This window comes from Ziziphus jujuba, chromosome 12 (assembly GCF_031755915.1).
Source record: "Ziziphus jujuba cultivar Dongzao chromosome 12, ASM3175591v1".
NCBI lineage: Eukaryota > Viridiplantae > Streptophyta > Magnoliopsida > Rosales > Rhamnaceae > Ziziphus > Ziziphus jujuba.
In genome coordinates this window covers 2,049,575-2,075,146 of record NC_083390.1, presented here as the reverse complement: position 1 = coordinate 2,075,146, position 25,572 = coordinate 2,049,575, and the positions used below count along the sequence as shown (strand labels likewise).

At 36.0% G+C, this 25,572-nt stretch overlaps 2 protein-coding genes across 2 annotated transcripts in view; both read left to right on the top strand.

The window, feature by feature from the left end:
* LOC132800324 (putative disease resistance RPP13-like protein 1) overlaps positions 1–25,572 on the top strand; it is a 54,729-nt gene that overhangs the window by 11,186 nt on the left and 17,971 nt on the right. The gene's annotated exons all lie outside the window — the stretch shown is intronic.
* On the top strand, positions 1,409–25,079 carry LOC132800248 (putative disease resistance RPP13-like protein 1). The gene is made up of 5 exons (XM_060813511.1): positions 1,409–1,765; positions 1,954–2,112; positions 2,421–2,676; positions 24,665–24,701; positions 24,824–25,079. The coding sequence occupies exons 1-5, from the start codon at positions 1,409–1,411 to the stop codon at positions 25,077–25,079; spliced, it is 1,065 nt and encodes a 354-aa protein (XP_060669494.1).

Here is a 25,572-nt window from a genome sequence, read left to right as displayed (position 1 = left end):
AATAAATAGTTTCATATGAAAGAAGACAAAAGAAGAGGGTGTTGATTATCATTGTATATCATCTTAATTTCTTTTTAAGATAGAATGTAACAGAAAAAGAAAGAAAAAACACAAATTAAAAGCTTTTATTTTTGCATTACTAAAATTAGTTCAAGTTGAAAGTTTCCTTCTAATACTGTTTTTTTTTTTTAAAAAAAAAGAAAAAAAAATTATTAGCCGTGTGAGGTCCGCCACAATGACTGACCAACCAACCAATGAAATCCAAAGTCCACCCACTATTAGTTATATAAAAAGTAGGAGAGAAATTTAAAAGAGAAAAAAAATCAATCCATAGACTTGAAATTAACAAATTTAATATAGTTTTCTGTTCTCAACCTCTTCCTGCTCTACAAATTCATTGAGAGCAAACCTTAAACTTATCTAACCAAAAATAAATAAATAAGTAATAAAATAAAAGGTAACTACATTTTATCTCTCTCAATCATACTATTTTTTTGTACTCTCTCTCTATGATACCAAAAATTTCATAATGCTTCTGAACTTTTATTTTTTTAAAGTTGAGTCAAAATATGCATTTTGATAGATAAATTAGATAAAATTAAACACAAACATTTGTTCAGAAATTATCCTATCAAAACTTTATTCTACTTTTTGACAGTATATACGACTAATTTTGCCAAAATTATTAGAAAATTTGCATGATTCTAAATTTGAAAATAATTGTCCAAAGGGATTTTCCAGATAACCATAGTGAAATAGAGAAAAGAAAGTGGAAAGTGTAAATTAGACGACTTTATCTTGCGGCTAGAAACAGTGCATCTTGAAACTTGTTCCGTTGAATAATTGTGTTGTTGACCAACCAATCCAAGTCAATTTCCACCAACCCGTTCATCGGAAAAAAATCAATGTGAATGAAGACCTATTATCTACTGCTTCAAGCCGTTCCATTTAGCTTTCTTCTCCATCTCTTTCCCATGCATGCAAGATCTAATAAGCTTTTTGAACTCCCTGCTCCACCGATTCTGGAGAAAACATGGCTGCAAAATTGGTGGGTGGAGCTCTTCTCTCTGCTACCCTTCAGGTGTTGTTTGATAGTCTGGCTTCTCGTGAGGTGGTGGACTACTTTTGAGGAAACAAACTTAGTGATGAGCTCATAAACAGTTTGAAGATTGTGCTATTACCTATTAATGCTGTGCTTGATGATGTAGAGGAGAAGCAAATCACAAACCCAAACATCAAGCAGTGGCTGGATGAGTTTGAAGCTGCTTCCTATGAAGCAGACGATCTCTTGGATGAGATTGCAACTCATGCTTTGCAGTCCAAGTTGAAAGCTTCAGGTTCAAGAAATTCCAAAAGAAGTAAGTTCTTCAACACCTTTTCCATTTCTCGTAGATCATATAATTGAGATATGAAGAAAAAACTGGAGAAGATTCTTAGAAGGTTTAAAGTTTTTGAAAAAAGCATAAATATCCTTGGTCTTACTAATAAGGGTGTCGGTGAAAAACCATCACCAAGACCACCAACAACATCTTTGATAGAAGAATCAGAGTTCTATGGCAGAAATGGGGATAAGGAAGCCATAATTAAGTTGTTGCTTAAAGATGATTATAAAGGTAGCAATAAGGTGTGTGTGATTCCAATAGTAGGCATGGGTGGTATTGGCGAAACCACCCTTGCTCAATCAGTATACAACAATCACAAAGTTCAGAGGCACTTTAACCTCAGGTCATGGGTTTATGTTTCTGAGGAGTTTGACATTTTCAAGGTAATAGAATCAGTCCGTTCTGCAGTACCTAAGTCTCACTCCCTTCCTTAGGATGAAAGAAATTTGGATTTGCTTCAGACTGAGTTGAAAGAGAGGCTAATGGGAATGAAATTCTTAAATGTTTTAGATGATGTTTGGAATGAGGATTATGCTGATTGGAATAACATGAGTGTGCCTTTCAAATATAGGGCTTGAGGAGTAAGATTATTGCAACAACGCGCAGTGAAAATGTTGCAAAGATCATGAGCACCATTCCAACTCATTATCAGCTTAAGCATTTGAAAGACGAAGATTGTTGGCGACTGTTTAAAAAGCATGCTTTTGACAATATTAAAGATGATTGTAGTGTATGTATAAGTCCTGGAAACAATTGGTAAACAAATTGTCCGGAAATGCAATGGCTTGCCCGTAGCTGCAAAAACACTTGGAGGCCTTTTGCCCTCCAAAGAAGATGTTAGTGGATGGGAAAGAATATTGAAGAGTGACATTTGGGATTTCTCATATAAAGAGAGCAAAATTCTGCCAGCTCTAATGTTAAGTTACCCCTACCTTCCCTCCTGAAACGATGTTTTACTTTTTGTTCATTATTCCCCAAGGGCTACAAATTTGCAACGGAAGAGTGATCTTATTCTGGATGGCAAAAAATCTGTTGCAGCAATCGAAGATAAATAAGAGAGTGGAAGACGTAGGTGATGAATATTTTAATGAGTTGGTTTCAACCTCATTTTTACAAAGATCAAGTGGACAAGAATTATTTGGCATGCATGATCTTGTTCATGATTTAGCCAAATATGTATCCAGGGGACATTGTATTATATCAAATGATGACAGCTCAAAAGATTCCATTGCAAATGTGCATCATGCTTCCGTTAGATATATGAGATATGATTCTATTTTTACTGAAGCAACCTGTTTGCGTACCATTTTCCCACTATTTCCGACTTCATATAGATACTTGTCTAATGAAGTAGTGAATGGTGTAATATTAAACTTAAGATATTTAAGAGTATCTGTTGAATAAATTAGTATTTGTGAACTTGGCATAATCAATTATTCACTTACAGGGCTTATTTATGCCATTAATGGGACTGGCTTATTTTATTATTTTGTAGTAGGGTCATTGGTCACACACTCTCTATAAGACTCCAGTTGGTCCATTGGACTGGGGAACTAACTCTCTTTATAAGCCCATTGACTTATCCATATTTTTTTCTAGTATAATTATATTATCAAATTATTATTATTTTATGTGTGTCAAAATTAATGGATAAATCTGACTTGCAAAGACTATTTAAAAAGGTTTAGGGTAAGCAGACATTAAGAATAACATACAGTATTTTTGAGATTAGGGTTTTCAGAAATCTGAGAATGGTTTGAGAGTAGTATGTCCATAGGCACTACTTTACGTTGTTTCTATTTTGTAGGATTAAAGATCTAATTTATCAATGACTGCGTTTGGAGGTTAGTAATTTATGATTTATGGAATTTATTATGTATATTTAGATCCATAAAATCTAACAATTGGTATCAAAGCTGATGGTTAATATGCATAATAAAATTCTTTGTCATTAGCGTTTGTTGTATTCATGATGATTGAATTTACCTGTATGTGGCCATTGAATGATCTGTGCGATTGAATATATGTTCTTTATTTTGTTTTCTTTCGTGCATGTACTTGTGGGATTCAACATTACATATTCAGTTAATATATATACATGTCAATTGTTATTTCAAAAAAAAAAAATTTATATTTTGTATGCATTTTGATTTGGTTATTGTCGATTCTTGTTCTCTATGTGGAATGGAATATGTTTTGAATGTTGTTTTGGTCTGACTCTTTTGAAATTGAGGAAAAAAAAAAAAAAAAAAAGAAACCCGTTGGCTGAAAATTTTCATGTGTTTTGGTGTTTGATTTTAGGGCGTTTTGGACTAAATTGATTTGAGGAAATTGTTTCCCATGCCGAAAGGAGAATAATGGCACCGGTATCGGTAAAAATAGTGGCCGGAATAGCATTATTTTGGCCGGATTGTGAAACGGGTCACGCGACCCGCCAACCTAAAAACTGGGTCATCCATGACCCGGCTGGAGGAAGAAGAAAGCTGACATCAGCAGCCCTCTTGCTGACGTCAGCAGCCGATTATTTAAAAAAAAAATTGTTATTTATTTATTTATTTGTTGATTGTCTATTTGTTTATCTATTATGTATGTATATATATATATATATATATATATATATATTTATTTATTTATTTGTTTGATTATTCTATTCCATAATTTCTTGAATTAAATTAAATATATATGTTCATAATTGGATTGTGTTAGCTTTCCCTAAAAAGGCTTTGTGCCTAGTTGGTATAGTATTGTGAAATTTTAAGCACTCACCTGTCGTAAGACTTATTTTATCTGCATTATATGTACCAATGTAATGTATGTTGGCATAGTGGATGGGATGTTTTATATTTGCCTATTTCATGAAATTGCCAATATGTTGATTTTCTCCTACTTATTGATGCGAATCCACCCGAGACAGCTCGACCAACAACCCGCTGGGGTGCTGACCCATTACAAATGAAGATGGGGCCGATCACTAGGGCCCAAGCCAAGAAGTTCAAGGACAATCTTGCTGTCTTCATACAAGGAATAAGTCATAGTCAAGAGGGGTTGGCCATATCTAAAGAACAAAGGCCTGTTTTACTCATACAAGCAATAAAAGCCAAAATGGGGTCGGGTGACGTTTTTGGTAACAATAAAGAGGCCGGGTTGTATGAATTGGAACCCCATCTTTATGGGTTTAATTTATATGGAGGATGCGTCATAGAAACCAGCCAAAGCAGCTTCAAAGCCGACCAACAAGGAGGTTTGCGCACAAGGAGAAGGAAAGGCCGGATTTGCTGTATTCTTCGCGGGCTTTACTGTATTTTACTGTATTAGCCTTTTCTCTTACTTCCAAGCAAGGGCAACGTGAGGAACTTCACAATAAGCTTATTTGGCATCCTACAAAGCATATTGAAGCTGATTTGGAGCTCACTTGGGTCAAAGAATTGGTCAAAGTCAATGTAGTCAAAAAGCTAGTATTTTAGTTTCCTAATTTTATTCTACTTTATGTTTTAGGAAACTACCATTATTTTTAGTTTCTATTTATTTATTTTCTGGACAAATAAGATTATGAAAGTTATTATTTTATTATTTTCTTTGTAAATTAATTAATGCCTAATTCAAAATAAAGGAATTAATTAATCCAAATTAGATTAGGAAAAGGAAAGTTTTGGCCAAGGTAGAATTCTTCATTGAGTGGCCGGTTTTTCCTAGGGTTTTTAGGGTTTATTTTGTTTCTTTCAAAGCCTATTTAAAGGCTTATTTTTCATTAATAGGATAACTTTAAAACTTTGATTTGATTAAGAAAATACTTGTGAGATTAATTATCTCTTTGTTCTTTGAGAACACCTAAAACACCATTAGAGAATTGGTTGTTTTAGCTTGACTTATCAATAGGTTTTCCATCCCCTATTGTGGCGTCTACATTATACCAAGGTTTCTAACCATAGGTTGGTTAGGGGTTGAGGTCAATTCCATTAGAACTTGAACTTAATTAAGATCCAGGCTAATATAATACGGGTTTAGGAGCAGGTCGTCCTAGGTTCGTATCATTTGGTATCAGAGCTAAATTTTGTTCAGGTTTGATCTATCTTTATTTGCTTTATTTGTTTTTGTGTTATTCTACAATTTTAGCATTAGGTTAAGGTTGCATCCATCCTATACACGTTCAGCATCTTAAAAAAAAAAAAAAAAAATTCATTCCTAGTTGAATTAGGATTTCCTAGTTTTATCGTATTTTTGTTTCCTAGTTTGTTGGTTGTCTTTTATCATTGTTCTTGTTAATTTGGTTTTTGTTGATTTTTCTTTGCTGTTTCAGTCTTAAATATTTGCATTCATATATTCAAAAAAAAAAAAAGAAAAGAAAACAAGAAAAAAAAAAAAAAGAAGTTTGCGGCAACATTTAAAAAAAAAACTGCACATTTTGTTTATTTGGAGGTCACGGGTTTGGTGTTTGTTTTGGAGTTGGAATTGCAAATTTTGGTAATTATTCTTGCTATTGCAGTTGTTTAGGTTTTGTGAGTGAAAAAAAAAAAAAAGAAGGTAAAGCCGAATAAAAAAAAAAAACAAAAAAAAAAGAAGAAAAAAAATATTTCGGTTTGTTGGAGTTTGATTTGTTTGCTGGAAATTTGTTGGAGCTGCTGGTTTTTTATTATTTATTCAATATTTGAGTTGCTGGAGAATTATTTTTGCTGCTGACTATTTGGATTTTGGGTGCTTAAATTATTTGGATTGAAATTAGATAAAGGAATTGATACAAAACTTGAATTACAAGAACAACAACCAACACTTTTCTATAATTTTGTTCTCTTTGATTCTTGTTCGTATTTGAATTTCTCTTTCTGGAATTTTATTCTTGAACTCATAATCTACTACCATCTGGTGCAGTTTTCAAAAATTCCAACGTTTTTCCATTATTTTGTGTTTTCTTGTCTAGAAAGCCGAAAAATTAGGATTTGTTGGATTCTTTCGGTATTGCCTACTTTTTGCTACTGCTTTGTTGATAAGTTTAATTAAAACATACTAGTGATCTAATTGCTGTTTTGTGGGTGTTTTAATTAGAACTTTGAGATAATTCATTGAGTGGAAAAAGGCAAGAGTGTGAGAGCTTAAAAGAGGGTAAAAGCCGAAACTAGTGTGCAAACACGAGTGTCGAGACCTTGTTTGAGTGAAACACGTGAGGGAGTGAATATTGTGAGGATTTATTTTATTTTTATAGTATTTTACTAACATGGCAGATTCTAGAATAAGAAGAGGGGATCCACCCTTGAGGATCAATGAGGAAGAGTCCGTAGCTTTCCATGGCGATGACCAATTAGACATGAGAGCTGTTTTGGAATCAATACAGCGGATGAGTGCTCAATTTGAGCATGTAAACCAAAGAGTGGGAAGATTAGAAGCCTCACAAGGAAGGCCGAATACAAGAAATAGGCAAGAATTCCATGGAGGACGAGGCCGAGGACGAGGAGGTCGCGAGAGGCCGAGAGAGGAATTTGACGAGGAGCCATTGGACGGTGACTTTGAGGAAGGTATGGACGAAACCTTTGCTGTCCAAGATAGAGCTGGCCGTGGGAGATATAGGAGGGAGGATACAGATGAAGATTTGGGAAATATCAAGGTTAATATCCCACCTTTTATGGGTAAAAGTGATCCTGAAGCTTATTTGGAGTGGGAAGAGAAAATGGAGATGATTTTTTACTGCCACAACTATTCGGAAGGTAAGAAGGTGAAGATGGCAGCAATGGAGTTTGGCCATTATGCACTCCAATGGTGGATAAATGAGCAAAGCACCCGAAGGAGGGTTGGTGAAGATTTAATTACAACATGGCGACAAATGAAAGGAGTCATGAGGAAGTGGTTTGTGCCATCCCATTACCAAAGGTTGCTGCATCAAAGGCTTCAATCTTTGTCTCAAGGAAGTAGGTCCGTGGAGGATTATTACAAAGAGATGGAGATGTTAATGATGAGGTTAAACATGAGGGAGGATAGAGAGGCAGCAATGGCAAGATTTCTTGGAGGGTTAAACCGTGACATTGCCAACCAACTTGAATTACAACAATACTTGGAATTGGAGGAGATGTTGCATGTAGCCATTAAACTTGAGAACCAATTCAAGAGGAGGGGTGTTAGTACACGGTTTGGAGGAGTTTCTAGCAGTGGAAGGACAAGTTCAAGTGGCTGGAAAAACAATTCCACTTATGAAAACAAGTTGAGGCCGAAATTAGGAGAAGAATCTACCAACCGGCCAAGAAGGGAGGTCAAGACCGAACCTGTCCAAGCACTTAGAGGTGAGATAAAATCTGATCCTAAACCTCAAAAATCTAGAGAAATAATTTGTTTTAAGTGCCAAGGAAGAGGACACATATCCAACCAATGCCCAAATAGAAGAATCATGGTATTAAAGGGTGATGGTGAGCTGGAATCCGCAAGTGAAGAAAGTGGAGCTGAAACCGAGCAAGAGGAGGGTTGTAATGAAGATGAAACCAAACCTGTAGATATATCTAATGCCGAGTTGAGCTTGGTTTCAAGGAGAGTACTTGCTGTCTACAAAGATGAAGAGCAGATACAAAGAGAAAACATCTTCCACACTCGCTGCGAAATACAAGGTAAAATTTGTAGCATGATTATAGATAGTGGGAGTTGTACTAATGTGATAAGTAATCTTGTAGTTGATAAATTAGGCTTGAAAACAATTAAACATCCAGAACCTTATAGATTACAATGGCTTAATGATAGTGGTGAGATGAAAGTAAACAAACAAGCCAAAGTAAAATTTAATATAGGTAGATATGAGGATGTAGTTTTATGTGATATTGTGCCTATGATTGCTGGACATATACTATTAGGTAGACCATGGCAATTTGATAAAGATGCTACTCATTTTGGTCGAGAAAATAGTATTGTTTTCAGGTTTAAAGCGAAGAAGATCAAGCTGGAACCATTATCTCCTAAAGAGGTTTACAAGGACCAATTACAAATGCAACAAAGGAGAGAAGCCGAAAAGCTCAAGGAAAAAGCAAGCATGGCACCAACGGCTTCACCATCCATTCAAGAAGGTAAGGTTGAGGATGCTGACCAAGGTAAGGTTTCTAAGGTTCATATTGAGTGGAAAGACCAAGAAAAAGCCGAGAGAGAGGTGAGAAAAGAGAACAAACCCGAGAGCATACAAAATCCGGAAATTTCCGCCAATGAGAGCCAAACCGAGGGAAGAAAAAGAAAAGAAAGAAAAGAGAGGAAAAACCAGAATTTTTATTTGAGTTTAGGGGATATTAATAAGGTTATTGAGTGTAAGAAACCTTTGCTGGTCATGCTTTACAAAGAAAATTATTTTAATGATCAAACTAACTTTGAAGAACTTGAATTGCCAAGTTCGATGATTTCTCATTTGAAGGAGTTTGGAGATGTCTTTCCAAGTGAGATTCCAAGTGGACTACCACCTATTCGAGGGATAGAACATCAAATTAACTTTGTTCCAGGGGCTGCCATACCAAATAGACCAGCTTATAGGAGCAATCCCGAAGAAACAGAGAAGCTGCAAAAACAGGTAAGTGATTTACTTGATAAAGGATATATTCGTGAGAGTTTAAGTCCATGTGCTGTTCCTGTTTTGTTGGTACCTAAAAAGGATGGTTCTTGGAGAATGTGTGTTGATTGTAGAGCTATAAATAATATTACCATCAAATATAGACATCCCATTCCTAGATTAGATGATATGCTTGATGAATTGCATGGTGCTTGCATGTTTACAAAAATTGATCTTAGGAGTGGTTATCACCAAATTAGGATGAAAGAAGGTGATGAATGGAAAACCTCATTCAAAACTAAATATGGACTGTATGAATGGTTAGTTATGCCTTTTGGATTATCCAATGCACCTAGTACTTTCATGAGGCTTATGAATCATGTAATGCGTCCATTTATTGGTAAATTTGTGGTTGTTTATTTTGATGACATTTTAATATATAGCCGAAATTTAGATGACCATGTGGATCAACTTAGGCAAGTTTTGCAAGTTCTTAGAAAGGAAAGATTATTTGCTAACATTAAAAAATGTGACTTTTGCAAAGAAGAGCTTGTGTTTCTAGGTTTTGTAGTAAGTGCTGCAGGAATCAAAGTTGATCAAGCTAAGGTGAAGGCAATCCAAGAGTGGCCGGTTCCTACTTCCATTACCCAAGTGAGGAGCTTTCATGGCTTGGCAAGCTTTTACCGAAGATTTGTCAAGGATTTTAGTACCATAGCAGCACCATTGAATGAAGTTGTCAAGAAGAATGTTGGCTTCAAATGGGGGGAAGTACAAGAAAAATCTTTTAATTTGTTGAAAGAAAAATTGTGTAATGCACCTTTGTTAGTTTTGCCAAATTTTTCTAAGACTTTTGAAATTGAGTGTAATGCTTCGGGTGTAGGTATTGGAGCTGTTTTAATGCAAGAAGGAAGGCCCATAACCTACTTTAGTGAAAAATTGAATGGAGCTGCCCTAAACTACCCGACTTATGACAAGGAGATGTATGCTTTGGTGAGGGCTTTGGAGACGTGGCAGCATTATCTTATGCCAAAGGAGTTTGTGATTCATACGGATCATGAGTCTTTGAAGCATATCAAGGGACAAGGAAATCTCAACCGAAGGCATGCTAAGTGGATTGAGTTTATTGAAACATTTCCATATGTGATCCGCTATAAAAAAGGTAAGGAAAATGTGGTTGCCGTTGCATTATCCCGAAGGTATGTGCTCTTTTCTACTTTAGATGCTAGATTGCTTGGATTTGAACAATTGAAAGAACTTTATGAGCATGATAGTGACTTTGGAGAAATTTTTAGAACCTGTTTGAAACATGGATTTAATAAATTTTACATATTTGAGGGATATTTGTTTAAGGAAAACAAACTTTGTGTGCCTAATTGTAGTATAAGGGAATTATTGGTTCGGGAAGGACATGGGGGTGGTTTAATGGGTCATTTTGGTATTTTAAAGACTTTATCCTTGCTGTAAGAACATTTTTATTGGCCTAACATGAGGAGAGATGTTGAGAGAATTTGTGAAAGATGTGTGAAGTGCCGAAAAACAAAATCAACATTGAAACCGCATGGATTGTATAAGCCTTTGCCGATTCCTACCTATCCTTGGATAGATTTGTCTATGGATTTTATTCTTGGGTTGCCTAGGTCAAGGATAGGTAAGGATTCAATATTTGTTGTAGTAGATAGGTTTTTTAAGATGACACATTTTATTGCATGTAATAAAACTGATGATCCATCCAACATTGCTAATTTATTTTTCAAGGAAATTGTGAGATTGCATGGAATGCCAAAAACTATTGTGTCGGATAGGGATGCTAAGTTCTTAAGCTATTTTTGGAAAACATTGTGGGCTAAATTAGGTACTAAGCTTTTATTTTCAACTACTTGTCATCCACAAACTGATGGACAAACCGAAGTAGTAAATAGAACCTTGTCTGCATTGTTGAGAGCATTAATTAGTAGAAATTTAAGGACTTGGGAAGAATGTTTGCCACATGTTGAATTTGCATATAATAGGTCTTTACATTCAGCAACTAAATTTACTCCATTTGAAATTGTTTATGGTTTTAATCCTTTGACTCCATTAGATTTAACACCTTTGCCTTTAAGTGAGCGTGCTAATCTAGATGGAAAACAAAAAGCTGATTTTGTAAAGCAGATTCATGAGAAAACCCGAGCAAACATTGAGAGGAGGACCGAGCAATATGCAAGGGTGGCTAATCAAGGCCGAAAATCAATGGTGTTTGAACCTGGAGATTGGGTGTGGCTGCATTTAAGGGAAGAAAGATTCCCCGAACAAAGGAAATCAAAACTCATGCCGAGGGGTGATGGACCTTTTCAAGTTTTGGAGAGGATAAACGACAATGCTTACAAGCTTGATCTACCGGGTGAGTATAATGTTAGTGCTTCCTTTAATGTTGCTGATTTATCTCCTTTTTCTGCAGGTGATGATTTCGATTTGAGGACAAATCCTTTTCAAGAGGAGGGGAATGATGCGAATCCACCCGAGACAGCTCGACCAACAACCCGCTGGGGTGCTGACCCATTACAAATGAAGGTGGGGCCGATCACTAGGGCCCAAGCCAAGAAGTTCAAGGACAATCTTGCTGTCTTCATACAAGGAATAAGTCATAGTCAAGAGGGGTTGGCCATATCTAAAGAACAAAGGCCTGTTTTACTCATACAAGCAATAGAAGCCAAAACGGGGTCGGGTGACGTTTTTGGTAACAATAAAGAGGCCGGGTTGTATGAATTGGAACCCCATCTTTATGGGTTTAATTTATATGGAGGATGAGTCATAGAAACCAGCCAAAGCAGCTTCAAAGCCGACCAACAAGGAGGTTTGCGCACAAGGAGAAGGAAAGGCCGGATTTGCTGTATTCTTCGCGGGCTTTACTGTATTTTACTGTATTAGCCTTTTCTCTTACTTCCAAGCAAGGGCAACGTGAGGAACTTCACAATAAGCTTATTTGGCATCCTACAAAGCATATTGAAGCTGATTTGGAGCTCACTTGGGTCAAAGAATTGGTCAAAGTCAATGTAGTCAAAAAGCTAGTATTTTAGTTTCCTAATTTTATTCTACTTTTTGTTTTAGGAAACTACCATTATTTTTAGTTTCTATTTATTTATTTTCTAGACAAATAAGATTAGGAAAGTTATTATTTTATTATTTTCTTTGTAAATTAATTAATTCCTAATTCAAAATAAAGGAATTAATTAATCCAAATTAGATTAGGAAAAGGAAAGTTTCGGCCAAGGTAGAATTCTTCATTGAGTGGCCGGTTTTTCCTAGGGTTTTTAGGGTTTATTTTGTTTCTTTCAAAGCCTATTTAAAGGCTTATTTTTCATTAATAAGATAACTTTAAAACTTTGATTTGATTAAGAAAATACTTGTGAGATTAATTATCTCTTTGTTCTTTGAGAACACCTAAAACACCATTAGAGAATTGGTTGTTTTAGCTTGACTTATCAATAGGTTTTCCATCCCCTATTGTGGCGTCTACATTATACCAAGGTTTCTAACCACAGGTTGGTTAGGGGTTGAGGTCAATTCCATTAGAACTTGAACTTAATTAAGATCCGGGCTAATATAATACGGGTTTAGGAGCAGGTCGTCCTAGGTTCGTATCACTTATTGACCAGAGTCTATACGGGTAATTAGGCTACCCTGTCGGTAGTTTTAGTTGCTTTGTATGATGCCTGGAATGGCAGTGGAAGTTAATTAAATGCCATGTATTGCAGGTTCTGAGTTGCCCTGTCGGTGATTCAGTTCAATGCATTTGATTATGGTTATTTAATTGACTGTCCCTAGCCCACGAAAGGGTATCTTTAGTGCTACAAAGACCCTAGCGATATTTATTTTATATTTTATTTTGAGGGGCTGGAAAATAGTTATTGTTTTATATATTTAATATTTTATTGTGTTTACTATTTTCACAGTTAGTAGCACCCCGAATACTCTGCCAATGATTACCATGATGAAATTGGATGGGACAAATTATCAAAAATGGAGGAAGATTTTAGTTATGAATTTGACTTTTATGAAATTGGATTTAGCTTTGGAGAGACCCCCCCAGTGATACCAACTGATGAAAGTAGTGAAGCAGTTAAAAACTTTATGAGGATTGGAGGCATTCTAATAAGTGCTGCATGATGATGATAGAAAATAACATGGATGAATCAATTTTTGCAAGTATTCCAAAGGTAGAAACTGCAAAGCAACTTCTTAAGGAGATAGGAAAGTAATTTATCAAGTTTGATATGAATGAGAAGCATCATTATTTGGACCTTTTGAATAATATTAAATATGATGGAATTAAAGGAGTAAAGGACCACATTATGTTACTTTCTTCTTATTATAATAAGTTAAAGGACTTTATGATGGACATTGGAGAGGAGTTCTTGACCTATTCGATAATGAAGAGTCTTCCATCTCAGTTTGATAATATAAGGTCTAGTTTGAATACTAAGAAAGGAGGATGTAGTTTGGAAGAATTGACTGCTATTCTTGTCAAGGAGGAGGATGATATTAAGTTAAGGAACTCGAGATCCATTGCTTTAGTTTCACATCAGGTAGATAAGTCTAAGAGAGTTTTTCAAAAGAAGGGACATGGATTCAAGCCTGGACAAGGATTCAAGCCTGGACAAGGATTTAAGCCCACTAGGAAGAAGTTTTTTGGTATGAAGCCAAAAGGACCAAAGGATGGAGCTCATCACATAGAAGAAAGGAAAGCCTACTTCAATGGACGGTGTGGCTACTGTAATAAAGTTGGACCCAAGAAGATAGATTGTTGGCATTTAAAGGGAAAGCAAGAAAAGAAAGGTAATATTTTAATGATTGAGACCAATATTATTGATGTGCCTATGAATACTTGGTGGTGTGATACTGGAGCAACAATTCATGTTACCAATTCATTGTAGGGGATGATAAGGCAAAGGGGGCCAACCAATCTTGAGCAGCATGTTTATATGGGAGATAACTCGAGAGTGAAGGTGAATATCATGGGAATAATCAAGTTAAAGCTTGCCACTGGATATGTTTTAGAATTACAAGAAGTTTCATATGTACCCTCAATTAGGAGGAATTTGTTATCTATTTCACTTTTTGATAATCAAGGTTTTAGTTTTTTGTTTGGGAATAATAAAGTTGAGATGTATAAGGATGATAAAGTTGTTGGTTTTGGAACTTTATATGGCAATTTATATAGACTTGATTTATTTAGTAATGGTCTCAATTCTTCTATTAATTCTGTTGTTGACCCTGTTATTGCTTCTAAACGTTCAAGAGTTAATGATAATTCCTCAATGTTGTGGCATAAGCGTTTGGGACATATTTCTAGGCACAGAATGGAAAGGTTAGTGAAGGATAGAATACTTTCTAATCTTGATTTTTCCGACTTGTCGACTTGTGTTGAATGTGTCAAAGGAAAATTAACTTCTAAGGTTAGAAAAGATAAGATAGCTAGATGTGGAGATGTTTTGGAGTTAATTCATACTGATATATGTGGACCTTTCACTCCAATTGCTTTGGGTGGTTACAGATATTTTATTATCTTCATTGATGATTTTTCTTGTTATGGACATGTTGAGCTTATCCGTGAGAAGTCGGATTCTTTAGTTGTTTTTAAAGAGTTTAAATTAAAGATGGAGCTTTAGAAGAATAAGAAAATAAAAGCTGTGAGGTCTGATAGAGGTGGTGAATTTTATGGTAAATATGATGAGACTGGAAGGAATCTAGGACCTTTTGCAATATTTTTATGTGAATGTGGTATTGATGCGCAATATAAAATGCCTGGTGCACCTCAGCAGAATGGCATAGCTGAGAGGAGAAATCGCACTTTGTTGGATATGGTGCGATCTATGTTGGCAAATTCTAACTTGCCAGATTACTTGTGGGGAGAGGCTTTACGGACGGCGGCATATATTTTGAATCAAGTTCCAAGTAAATCCATTCCTAAGACTCCTTTTGAGTTGTGGTCAGAAAGAAAGCCTAATTTGCATTATTTTTGAGTATGGGGTTGCAAAGATGAAGTAAGGATTTATAATCCCCAAGTTAAGAAGTTGGATCCTAAAACTATAAGTGGGTATTTTGTTGGCTATTATATAGGATTTAGGAGTTCCAGATTCTTTTGTCCATCTCACACCACCAGAATTGTGGAATCAGATAGAGCTGTTTATTTTGAAGATGATTTTGGATTTGATGATAGTAATGGTCCAAGGGAATCTCAATTTAGAGAAGAAAATATATACATTCCCAGTGTTGTTGTTCCTGATAGAGATATTATTAATCCAGTAGTTGATGAACCAGTAGTTGATCAGTATGAATCCATCATTGAAGAGCAGAATATCCCAGCTATTGTAGATGCTGATGTGTCTTTGAGAAGGTCATAAAAGACTAGAAGGTTAGCTATTCCTGATGACTATGAGGTTTACTTGTAGGAGCATGATTTTGACATAAGTGATGATTCAGATCCAGTCACTTATGAGGAAGCCATAAGCAGTTCGCACTCAAACTTTTGGTTGGATGCAATGGAAGATGAAATGAAATCCATGGCATCAAATGATATTTGGGATTTTGTTGAGTTACCATTGGGTAGCAAGCCTATTGATGTGATTCCGACCGAGCCCGCTCCACCGATAACCCGTTGTGGTGCTGACTCGACACGGATGAAGACTAGGCCAATCACAAGAGCTCAAATTAAGAGATTTAAGGAAAACCTGGGAGTATTTATACAAGGGGTAATCAATCTCCATATAGCGTGTCCATACTTGAAGATATAAAGCCTATTCGAAGCATCCAAGTGGTGGAAGCTGATACGGACCCGGGTGACGGTTTTGGTACATTTTTGGAGTCCGGGAAGCATGAAATGGTTCCAATGCTTTATGGGTTCAATACATATGCCTAAGAGGTCATGGAATCAAGTTAAAGCAGCCTCAAATGCAATCAAAAAGGGCTTGTACGGACAGCTTCAACAATTTGGCCGAATTTGCTGTATTGCTTGCTGGCTTTACTGTATTTTACTGTATTAGCCTTTTCTTATTTTTCCAAGCATGGGCAACGTGTGGGCCTTCATATTCAGTTTATTTGGCATCCTAAAAAGCATCTAGAAGCTGATTTGGAGCTCACTTGGGTCAAAGAATTGGTCAAAGTCAATGTAGTCAAAAAGCTAGTATTTTAGTTTCCTAATTTTATTCTACTTTTTGTTTTAGGAAACTACCATTATTTTTAGTTTCTATTTATTTATTTTCTGGAAAAATAAGATTAGGAAAGTTATTATTTTATTATTTTCATTGTAAATTAATTAATTCCTAATTCAAAATAAAGGAATTAATTAATCCAAATTATATTAGGAAAAGGAAAGTTTCGGCCAAGGTAGAATTCTTCATTGAGTGGCCGGTTTTTCCTAGGGTTTTTAGGGTTTATTTTGTTTCTTTCAAAGCCTATTTAAAGGCTTATTTTTCATTAATAATACAACTTTAAACTTTGATTTGATTAAGAAAATATTTGTGAGATTAATTATCTTTGTTCTTTGAGAACACCTAAAACACCATTAGAGAATTGGTTGTTTTAGCTTGACTTATCAATAGGTTTTCCATCCCCTATTGTGGCGTCTACATTATACCAAGGTTTCTAACCACAGGTTGGTTAGGGGTTGAGGTCCATTCCATTAGAACTTGAACTTAATTAAAGATCCGGGCTAATATAATACGGGTTTAGGAGTAGGTCGTCCTAGGTTCGTATCATTTGGTATCAGAGCTAAATTTTGTTCAGGTTTGATCTATCTTTATTTACTTTATTTGTTTTTGTGTTATTCTGCAATTTTAACATTAGTTTAAGGTTGCATCCATCCTATACACGTTCAGCATCTTTAAAAAAAAAAAAAAAAATTCATTCCTAGTTGAATTAGGATTTTCTAGTTCTATCGTATTTTTGTTTCCTAGTTTGTTGGTTGTCTTTTATCATTGTTCTTGTTAATTTGGTTTTTGTTGATTTTTCTTTGCTATTTTAGTCTTAGAAATTTGCATTCATATATTCAAAAAAAAAAAAAAAAAAAAAAGGAGTTTGCGGCAACATTTAAAAAAAAAAAAAAAAAACTGCACATTTTGTTTATTTGGAGGTCACGGGTTTGGTGTTTGTTTTGGAGTTGGAATTGCAGTTTTGGTAATTATTCTTGCTACTGCAGTTGTTTGAGTTCTGTGAGTGAAAAAAAAAAAAAAAAAAGAAAAAAAAGAAAGAAGAGGTAAAGTCGAATAAAAAAAAAAAAATTTCAGTTTGTTGGAGTTTGATTTGTTTGCTGGAAATTTGTTGGAGCTGTTGGTTTTTGATTATTTATTCAATATTTGAGTTGCTGGGAAATTATTCTTGCTGCTGGATATTTGGATTTTGGGTGATTAAATTTTTTGGATTAAAATTAGTTAAAGGAATTGATGCAAAACTTGAATTACAAGAACAACAACCAACACTTTTCTATATTTTTTGTTCTCTATGATTCTTGTTCGTATTTGAATTTCTTTTTCTGGAATTTTATTCTTGAACTCATAATCTACTACCATCTGGTGCAGTTTTCAAAAATTCCAACGTTTTCCCATTATTTTGTGATTTCTTGTCTAGAAAGCCGAAAAATTAGGATTTGTTGGATTCTTTCGGTATTGCTTATTTTTTGCTACTGCTTTGTTGATAAGTTTAATTAAAACATACTAGTGATCTAATTGCTGTTTTGTGGGTGTTTTAATTAGAACTTTGAGATAATTCATTGAGTGGAAAAAGGCAAGAGTGTGAGAGCTTAAAAGAGGGTAAAAGCCGAAACTAGTGTGCAAACACGAGTGTCGAGACCTTGTTTGAGTGAAACACGTGAGGGAGTGAATATTGTGAGGATTTATTTTATTTTTGCAGTATTTTACTAACATGGCAGATTCTAGAATAAGAAGAGGGGGTCGACCCTTGAGGATCAATGAGGAAGAGTCCGTAGCATTCCATGGCGATGACCGAGCTACCGGGAGTGGAGACCAAGTGGATATGAAAGCTGTCTTGGAATCAATACAGCGGGTTAGTGCTCAAGTTGAGCATGTGAATCAAAGAGTGGGAAGACTAGAAGCCTCACAAGGAAGGCCGAATACAAGAAATAGGCAAGAATTCCATGGAGGACGAGGCCGAGGACAAGGAGGTCGCGAGAGGCCGAGAGAGGAATTTGATGAGGAGCCATTGGACGGTGACTTTGAGGAAGGTATGGACGAAACCTTTGCTGTCCAAGATAGAGCTGGCCGTGGGAGATATAGGAGGGAGGATACAGATGAAGATTTGGGAAATATCAAGGTTAATATCCCACCTTTTATGGGTAAAAGTGATCCTGAAGCTTATTTGGAGTGGGAAGAGAAAATGGAGATGATTTTTGACTGCCACAACTATTCGGAAGGTAAGAAGGTGAAGATGGCAGCAATGGAGTTTGGCCATTATGCACTCCAATGGTGGATAAATGAGCAAAGCACCCGAAGGAGGGTTGGTGAAGACTTAATTACAACATGGCGACAAATGAAAGGAGTCATGAGGAAGCGGTTTGTGCCATCCCATTACCAAAGGTTGCTGCATCAAAGGCTTCAATCTTTGTCTCAAGGAAGTAGGTCCGTGGAGGATTATTACAAAGAGATGGAGATGTTAATGATGAGGTTAAACATGAGGGAGGATAGAGAGGCAACAATGGCAAGATTTCTTGGAGGGTTAAACCGTGACATTGCCAACCAACTTGAATTACAACAATACTTGAAATTGGAGGAGATGTTGCATGTAGCCATTAAACTTGAGAACCAATTCAAGAGGAGGGGTGTTAGTACACGGTTTGGAGGAGTTTCTAGCAGTGGAAGGACAAGTTCAAGTGGCTGGAAAAACAATTCCACTTATGAAAACAAGTTGAGGCCGAAATTAGGAGAAGAATCAACCAACCGGCCAAGAAGGGAGGTCAAGACCGAATCTGTCCAAGCACTTAGAGGAGAGATAAAATTAGATCCTAAACCTTCTACAACTCATGATGTTGTGTGTTTTAAGTGCCAAGGAGGAGGACACATTGATAGCCAATGCCTGAATAGAAGAATCATGGTGTTAAAGGGCAATGACGAGCTAGAATCGGAAAGTGAAGAAAGTGAGGATGAAGTCAAGCAAGAGGAGGAGGACTTGGAGGATGAACCCGAAACCTTGCAAGCATCCAATGCTGAATTAAGCTTGCTTTCTAGGAGAGTACTTGCTGCATACAAAGATGAGGATGAAATTCAAAGAGAGAACATCTTCCACACCCGATGTGAAATTCAAGGTAAGATTTGTAGTATGATTATTGATAGTAGAAGTTGTACTAATGTAATAAGTAACCTTGTAGTTGATAAATTGGGCTTAAAAACAATAAAACATCCTAAACCATATAGATTACAATGGCTTAATGATAGTGGTGAGATGAAAATAAACAAACAAGCCAAAGTAAAATTTAGTATAGGTAGATATGAGGATGTAGTCTTATGTGATATTGTACCCATGATTGCTGGACATATACTATTAGGTAGGCCATGGCAATTTGATAAAGATGCTACTCATTTTGGTCGAGAAAATGGTATTGTTTTCAGGTTTAAAGGGAAGAAGGTCAAGCTGGAACCATTATCTTCTAAAGAGGTTTACAAAGACCAATTACAAATGCAACAAAGGAGAGAAGCCGAAAAGCTTAAGGAAAAAGCAAGTATGGCACCAACGGCTTCACCATCCTTTCAAGAAGGTAAGAATGAGGTTGCTGATCAAGGTAAGGTTTCTAAGACTCATATTGAGTGGAAATATCAAGGAAAAACAGAAAGAGAGGGGAAAGAAAGTGGCAAACCCGAGAGCTTGGAGAAGGAAGGGAAATCCGAAGGTTTGCGCCAATCCAAGGGGGAAAAAGAAAAAGAAAGAAAAGAAAGGTCAAGTAGCAACTTTTATTTAAGTTTAAGGGATATTAATAAGGTTATTGAGTGTAAGAAACCTTTGCTGGTCATGATTTATAAAGAAAATTATTTTAATGATCAAACTAACTTTGAAGAACTTGAATTGCCAAGTTCAATGATTTCTCTTTTGAAGGAATTTGGAGATGTCTTCCCAAATGAAATTCCAAGTGGACTACCATCCAATCAAGAGGGAAAAGGTAAGCTTGCTATCCAAGGTAAGTCTTCTAATACTCAGGTTGTGTGGAAATATTTTAATAAAACCAAGAGTGAAAAATTTGGTGCAAAAGCCGAGAGTGAGGAAAGTGAGATGGCATTGAGTGAGAAAGGAAAAGGAAGACAAGAAAGGAAGAATATAAATTTTTATCTTAGCTTTGGTGATGTTAATAAAGTAATTATGAATAAGAAATCATTGCTGACCATGAATTTTAAGGATACTTATTTAAAGATGTCTTTATTACATAGAACTTTATCTGCATTGTTGAGAGCTTTACTTAGTGGCAATTTGAAAATTTGGGAAATATTGTTTGCTAACTTTAAAAAGTGTAATTTTTACCATAATGAGAATGTATTTCTAGATTTTGTTGTAATAGTGTTTGACCCAGGAGAATTGGTTTGGTTACACTTACGAAAGAAAAGGTTTCCTAAACAAAGAAAGTCAAAGCTCATGCCACCTATGGATGGACTTTTTCAAGTTTTGGAGCTGAATAACAAGAATGCCTACAAGCTTGATTTACCGGGTGAGTATAACATGAGTGCTGCATTTAATGTTGCTGATTTAACTCCTTTTGCTGCAGGTGATGATCTTGATTTGAGGACAAATCCTTTTCAAGAGGAGGGGAATGATGTGATTCCGCCCGAGCCCGCTCCACCGATAACCCGCTGTGGTGCTGACTCGACACGGATGAAGACTAGGCCAATCACAAGAGCTCAAATTAAGAGATTTAAGGAAAACCTAGGAGTATTTATACAAGGGGTAATCAATCTCCATATAGCTTGTCCATACTTGAAGATATAAAGCCTATTCGAAGCATCCAAGTGGTGGAAGCCGATATGGACCCGGGTGACGGTTTTGGTACATTTTTGGAGTCCAGGAAGCATGAAATGGTTCCAATGCTTTATGGGTTCAATACATATGCCTAAGAGGTCATGGAATCAAGTTAAAGCAGCCTCAAATGCAATCAAAAAGGGCTTGTACGGACAGCTTCAACAATTTGGCCGAATTTGCTGTATTGCTTGCTGGCTTTACTGTATTTTACTGTATTAGCCTTTTCTTATTTTTCCAAGCATGGGCAACGTGTGGGCCTTCATATTCAGTTTATTTGGCATCCTACAAAGCATCTAGAAGCTGATTTGGAGCTCACTTGGGTCAAAGAATTGGTCAAAGTCAATGTAGTCAAAAAGCTAGTATTTTAGTTTCCTAATTTTATTCTACTTTTTGTTTTAGGAAACTACCATTATTTTTAGTTTCTATTTATTTATTTTCTGGAAAAATAAGATTAGGAAAGTTATTATTTTATTATTTTCATTGTAAATTAATTAATTCCTAATTCAAAATAAAGGAATTAATTAATCCAAATTATATTAGGAAAAGGAAAGTTTCGGCCAAGGTAGAATTCTTCATTGAGTGGCCGGTTTTTCCTAGGGTTTTTAGGGTTTATTTTGTTTCTTTCAAAGCCTATTTAAAGGCTTATTTTTCATTAATAATACAACTTTAAACTTTGATTTGATTAAGAAAATATTTGTGAGATTAATTATCTTTGTTCTTTGAGAACACCTAAAACACCATTAGAGAATTGGTTGTTTTAGCTTGACTTATCAATAGGTTTTCCATCCCCTATTGTGGCGTCTACATTATACCAAGGTTTCTAACCACAGGTTGGTTAGGGGTTGAGGTCCATTCCATTAGAACTTGAACTTAATTAAAGATCCGGGCTAATATAATACGGGTTTAGGAGCAGGTCGTCCTAGGTTCGTATCACCTATAGGGTGCAAATGAGTCTTTAAGACTAAAAGAGACTCTAATGGTCAAGTAGAGAGGTATAAGGCTAGACTTGTAGCCAAAGGATTTAGCCAGAAGGAAGGAATTGATTACACAGAAACATTCTCTCCTGTATCCACAAAGGATTTTTTTAGAATCATTATGGCAATTGTGGCACATTATAACCTAGAGTTGCATCAGATGGATGTCAGAACTGCTTTTCTAAATGGTGATTTATTTGAAGATGTGTATATGGTTCAACTAGTTGGCTTCCAGCAAACAGGGAATGGTAATTTGGTTTGTAAGCTTAAGAAGTCAATTTATGGTCTTAAATAGACTTCGAGGCAATGGTATCTTAAGTTTGATGAGGTTGTCACCAAAAATGGCTTTAAGGAGAATGTTGTTGATAGATGCATATATATGAAGGTCAGTGGGAGCAGTTTTATATTTCTGGTATTGTATATTGATGACATACTTTTGGCTACTAGTGACACTGACCTATTAGCTGAGACAAAGCAGATGTTGTGCAACCATTTTGATATGAAAGATCTTCGTGAGGCTTCTTTTGTTTTGGGCATCAAGATTGTTCGAGATAGGACTAATTATGTGTTGCAATTGTCTCAGAGAGCTTATATTGATAGAATCCTTAAAAGATTTGATATGCATAATTGTTCTCCTGGAAGTGTACCGGTTACGAAAGGTGAAAAGTTTTCTAAGGATCAGTGTCCCAAGAATGATAAAGAGAGGATGCTGATGAGAAATGTTCGTTATTCTTCAGCAGTGGGTAGTATAATGTATGCTCAAGTTTGTACACGGCCTGATATAGCTTTTGCTATAGATGTACTTAGTAGATTTATGAGCAATCCTGACCCTATTCATTACCAAGCAGTTAAGAAGGTCTTTAGGCATCTTCAGGGTACTAAAGATCATATGTTGACTTATCGACGTACCAACTCACTTGATGTAGTTGGTTATAGTGATGCAGATTATAAAGGCTATGTGGATGATAAGAAATCTACCACTGAGTATATATTTATTATGGCAGGAGATGCTGTGTCTTGGCGGAGTGCTAAGCAGTCTGTGACAGCATCCTCGACTATGGAGGCAGAGTATGTAGCATGTTATGAGGCTACTCGTCATGCAGTTTGGCTTCGAAATTTTATTCATGATTTGGGAGTAGTAGACTCCGTAGAGAGTCCTATCATGATGTATTATGATAATACTGCAGCGGTGTCTTTCTCCAATAATTTAAAAGGTACCCTGGATGCAAGATACATTGATGTCAAGTATTTTGTGGTTAAGGAGAAAGTTGAAGAAGGCCTCATTACTGTTGTTCATATGCCTACTTACAGCATGATGGTAGATCCACTGACCAAGGGCTTACCAGTAGGCATATTTGAGGAGCATGTGTCCCGTATGGGATTGTTAGACAGCTGAGACCGCTGTGGGTCAGTGGGAGTTTGTTATAATTTCTGCAGTAATATCCATATTGAGTATTATTTATTTATTTGAGTATTTTGATACATTGATGTATGTGGATCATTATTTATTTATGAGATAATTTATTACACATATTATTGCTCCTATATTTATAGGCCTGTTGAGACTATTAGTCTATGTATATGTGTATGTTGATCCACAGGTGCCATGGTGAATCCCTACTACCTAGTTTGGGTATATTGTTGTATCCTGTCGATACGCAATGTGCTTGAATGAAATGGTTTTGTGTGTTGGGGGATTGCACATGGTTAGGTAAATCTTTACTACCTAGACTGAATTTATGGCATGCAAAGTACTCAGTTGAAATTGTATAATGTTTTGGGAGATTTACTGAGAGAATCTCTACTGCCTAGTCTAGTATATTGTTGTGCCCTGTCGATACACTATATATTTGGATGAAATGGCTTCCACCAATAGTGGACTATTAAGGATCGCATCCCGCTCATATTCCACATTATAGCCTGCAACTGATTCAGCTTCCGCTTCTAGGAGATCAAACGGAGCTCGATTAGTTTCTGCTAGACGAGAAATAAAGAACATAACCAATACAGGGAACAAGGGAATACCGGACCATATCTGCTTTTGCGCCATGACAATCTCACTTGAATTACGGGGACCTACACATATTAGTACAGTATACCGGGGTCCCCGACCAGAACCACACATGTAAGTTTCCCTGCATGTGGCTTGTCCGTTATGGTTCGGGAGATTCTATAGTAAGTGAGTTTGGATTTTATATGATGATGATTATGTAGTCCAAGTGGGAGAATGTTGAATAAATTAATATTTGTGGACTTGGCATAATCAATTATTCACTTACAGGGCCTATTTATGCCATTAATGGGACTGGTTTATTTTATTATTTTGTAGTAGGGCCCTTGGTCACACACTTTCTATAAGATTCCAGTTGGCCCATTGGACTGGAGGACCAACTCTCTTTATAAGCCCATTGACTTATCCATATTTTTTTCTAGTAGAATTATATTATCAAATTATTATTATTTTATGTGTGTCAAAATTAATAAATAAGTCTGACTTACAGAGACTATTTAAAAAGATCTAGGGCAAGCAGACATTGAGAATAACATACAGTATTTTTGAGATTAGGGTTTTCAGAAATCTGAGAATGGTTTGAGAGTAGTGTGTCTATAGGCACTACTTTACGTTGTTTCTATTTTGCAGGATTAAAGATCTAATTTATCAATGGCTGCGTTTGGAGGTTAGTAATTTATGATTTATGGAATTTATTATGTATATTAGATCCATAAAATCTAACAGTATCATCATTTCATAGTTGTGTTACTGTGAAGAAATTATCTGAATCAATTGGTGAACTAAAGCATCTTTGCTTTCTTAGGCTCAGCCACACTAGAATTGAAAGACCGCAAAAATCTGTGAGTAAGTTGTATAATTTACAGGTATTAAATTTACTTGGGTGTTCCTATCTCATTGAATTGCTTGAAAATATGCATCGTCTCATTAACTTACGATATCTTGACATTATTGGGTGTCGTAGATTGGTAGAGATGCCAAGGCAAATGAGTAAATTGAAAAGTCTCCAAACGTTGATTGATTTCATTATTGGAAAAGATAATGGGACCAACATAGGAGAGTTGAGGGAGCTTTCAGATCTTCATGGCCAACTTTTTCTTAAGAATTTAGAGAATGTTGCAAATGCAAGCGATGCATCAGATGCCAAGTTGGTGGACAGGAAATATCTTGAAGCACTGCATTTGGATTGGAAAGGTGACGATAATGATAAAAAAAAATGACAGAGATGTACTCGACAATCTATTATGTCATACAAACTTGAAAAGGCTTACTGTCAATGGATATGGAGGTACATCTTTCCCAAATTGGTTAGGGGATCATACGTTCTCCGATATATTGTTTGTGAGACTTGAGAATTGCAAGTGTTGCAACAGCTTGCCACCACTTGGACAGCTACCATCCCTCGAAACTCATAAGAAGTTGTGGTGGTTCGCTCGTATCCTTTCCTCTGGATTTGTTTCCCCACCTTGATATTCTCCGTCTTCAAGAGTATGGAAAACTAGAGTCTCTCTCAGTCTCATCAGGCCAACATCACAGCCTAAAATCTCTATCTTATCTTTGCATCGTGGAATGCACCAATTTCACATCTTTTCCCAATGACAGATGGCATGCCCCCAGTCTTAGTATTCTTGTACTTCACGGTTGCAAGAAACTAAAGAAGCTTCCCGAGCAAATGCCGAACCTCCTTCCATCTCTTAAACGTTTTTGGATCGG